General features: G+C 40.1%; 1 protein-coding gene across 1 annotated transcript; it reads left to right on the top strand.

Moving 5' to 3' along the window:
- The first annotated feature begins 256 nt into the window (after nt 1-256).
- S1PR3 (sphingosine-1-phosphate receptor 3) lies at nt 257-2,713 on the top strand. Its single transcript, XM_003213587.4, has one exon. The coding sequence runs from the start codon at nt 465-467 to the stop codon at nt 1,605-1,607; it is 1,143 nt and encodes a 380-aa protein (XP_003213635.2). The 5' UTR covers nt 257-464; the 3' UTR covers nt 1,608-2,713.
- The last annotated feature ends 436 nt before the right edge of the window (nt 2,714-3,149 follow it).

Raw genomic sequence — 3,149 nt, 5'->3', positions numbered from 1 at the left:
TTTTTTTTTTTTTTTTTTTGACTTGGAACATTTGCAGGAGAAAGCACTTACCAACAGTTCTCCACATTGGTATCATATTTCCATAGTAGAATTGCACCCATGAGGAGCAAGACCTATGGCTTCCTTACCACCAGCTTGAATAAATGTGTGACCTCAGGACTCCGCCATAGCCATCATCCCTCTTGGATCCAGGGCCTGTATTACAACTTGAGCAGTCGAACAGGCTATATGGATGATGTGTGATGACAGTGAGACTTATTTTGCATTTGTTCTTATTTTCAGAACCTGATTTCTTAGCTGCTTTCCCAAATTAACATGAGAGACTCGCTGGATCTGGGAATATCCACTGCCTGCCCAGAGGAGCACTTGGAGGATTGTGGCTTGATCTCCCTCTTGTGGAAAATTAATGGAACTAAATTCTCGTGACATTTAAAGAAGAAACATCCAACAGCAGCTAATAAACTATGTCAACAGTTACTGTGATACCTGCTGCTGTTGTTGGTACTGAAGGAAGTGAAGAAATGGACTCTCTGATTGTACTGCATTATAATTACACAGGAAAGCTTATTCTGAGGGAAAAGGCAACTGATAACATAGACCTTACCACTGTTGCCTTTCTGATCCTATGTAGTTTCATAGTCCTGGAAAATCTGATGGTGTTGATTGCCATTTGGAAAAACAATAAATTTCACAACCGCATGTACTTTTTCATTGGCAATCTAGCTCTCTGTGATCTTTTAGCTGGGATTGTTTACAAAGTAAACATTCTTATGTCTGGGAAGAAAACTCTGAGCTTGTCCTCCACAATTTGGTTTATTAGGGAAGGCAGTATGTTCGTTGCATTAGGAGCCTCCACCTTCAGCTTATTAGCAATAGCTATTGAACGACACTTGACAATGATTAAGATGAGGCCTTATGATGCAAATAAAAAATACAGAGTGTTCCTTCTCATTGGAACCTGCTGGCTTATTTCAATCTCCTTGGGAGCTTTGCCCATCCTTGGCTGGAACTGTATAAACAACTTGCCAGATTGCTCAACAATTTTGCCTCTTTACTCCAAGAAGTATGTTGTATTCTGCATTAGTATCTTCATAGCCATTCTGGTAGCCATTGTTATCCTTTATGCACGCATCTACATCCTGGTAAAGTCCAGCAGCCGTAATGTCACTAACCACAACAACTCAGAGCGGTCCATGGCACTCCTTAGGACTGTTGTGATCGTTGTTAGTGTCTTCATTGCTTGTTGGTCACCACTGTTCATTCTGTTCCTTATTGATGTGGCCTGCCAAGTCAAGGAGTGCTCTGTCCTGTTCAAAGCCAACTGGTTTATAGCTCTGGCTGTCATCAATTCTGCAATGAATCCTATCATCTATACTTTGGCTAGTAAGGAGATGCGTCGAGCTTTCTTTCGCCTTGTTTGTGGCTGCCTGGTGAGATCCAGGGCTGCCAGATCTTTGCCCATCCAGCCCACACCAGATCACAGCCGAAGTAAATCCAGCAGCAGCAACACTCAGAAGCCAAAGGATGATTTCCCACAGATGAGCATTCCCTCACGTGTCATTGGGAAACATGAATCTTCATTTTACAATGGAAGCTTCTGTAAGTGAAATATTCCTCAAGACAAGGACCTTTCTGTGGCTTAGAATTAAACTACAAGTGTAGTTTAACTATTCGTGCACTTACATTTTAGGGGGAAACACTAAACAACTATTTAAGGACTTCATCATCAACAGTCATTTGCTTTGTGTCTTTCAGTAAGGCATCTGATCCAAAAAAAACTTTTCATGCTACTCAACAGCCAGTTCAGAGACCATGCACATCTATTGACATTGTGACCACGATGGCATTACATTGTGAAGCTGTATTGGACACTCCTTGATCCTTCAGGACATCAGTAAAACCTGTTACATTCACTAAATGTTCACAAAATAAGTAAAACTTCAGCATTCACTAAACGCTGCTGATAAAAAATGAGCCTGATTTTGGCTGACTCAGAGAAAAGCTCATTCCATATATTGGGGATTATAATTCTGTCTATGTATCTTGCTGTTATGTTAATAGCCTTACTTGTATCTGGTATAAATAGCTGTATATTTGTACAATACATTATTAAAAAGTCATTGACTGGTTAGAGTTAACTGTATTTTAAACATTATATTGTAGTATAGAGTATAAGGTGACGAATTATAGTAATAGGTAGATGTGTTCCAAAGGGGATTTTTAAAATACATGAAGTAGTAGCTTTAAACTGATAAACTTTGATGCCATATCAATGCAGTATTTTTGTTTCCACTGTTGCTCAAACTTTTCATGTTTAGTGAAAGACAACATGACAGTTGTCACTGACATTTCACAATTTATTTTAAGCATGCAGTAGTAAATAACTATTGTGAGAGGTTATATATGTTTGCTATTTAAAGCAGTTAAAATGTGACCCAACCGTACATAAATCAAGGGTGTGTACTATGTCAATGCATATGTTTTTACTTACCATTTTTAGTGTATTTAAACATGCATGCAAAACCCATGTAAACCTGTGTACCTTGTGAATGCACTGCCTAAGCTGAGATTCTTCAGTTTCTGAAGCAGAGATGTATCATTTCAGAGAGCAGTGAACCACAACCTGGTTCTTGTGGTGTTCCTCGTTCTCCCTCTGGGCACTACCATAACATGGGATTGTGAAATAAATTCTCTTTGGGAAGAGGCCCCACCAGTAGGAGGAAATCCCATTTTCTGGCAGTGGGACATTATGCTTCTGTCGTCTCTGAGCACTTTTGTAGATACAGGAGGGAAGATGTGGTATAACAGAGTCATGCTGAACAGCATCTCTCAGTTTATACCAGACCCTGCCTTGGATCTGGAATGAAAGCCCATTCAGTCTGAAAGACCTTCCAACTTTTCAGGAGCCTCAGAATCATCCTTTTGAGGGACTGGTCCAGAAAACCTCTATGAAAACAGCTTTGTAGTTTATCACTGCCTTACCAGCCTAAGTGTAGGATGCTGTTTGGCATCTCTAAAATCTAAGACCTAGAGTAGATGGGACTTCATAAGCATCTGAGTTTATATTCCCATGGAAGTGGCCTGTGGTACTTCCATCCAGTTACTTTACAGCTAGAGGCTTTAGTGTAGGCCTTCCCTTCACTGGAAGG

Source organism: Meleagris gallopavo, unplaced genomic scaffold (genome assembly GCF_000146605.3).
Source record: "Meleagris gallopavo isolate NT-WF06-2002-E0010 breed Aviagen turkey brand Nicholas breeding stock unplaced genomic scaffold, Turkey_5.1 ChrUn_random_7180001953547, whole genome shotgun sequence".
NCBI classification, from domain to species: domain Eukaryota; kingdom Metazoa; phylum Chordata; class Aves; order Galliformes; family Phasianidae; genus Meleagris; species Meleagris gallopavo.
This window is presented reverse-complemented; position numbering and strand designations above follow the sequence as displayed.

Excerpts from the sequence above, each read along its gene's own strand:
- S1PR3 (XM_003213587.4), top strand. The coding sequence starts at position 465 with ATGTCAACAGTTACTGTGATACCTGCTGCTGTTGTTGGTACTGAAGGA.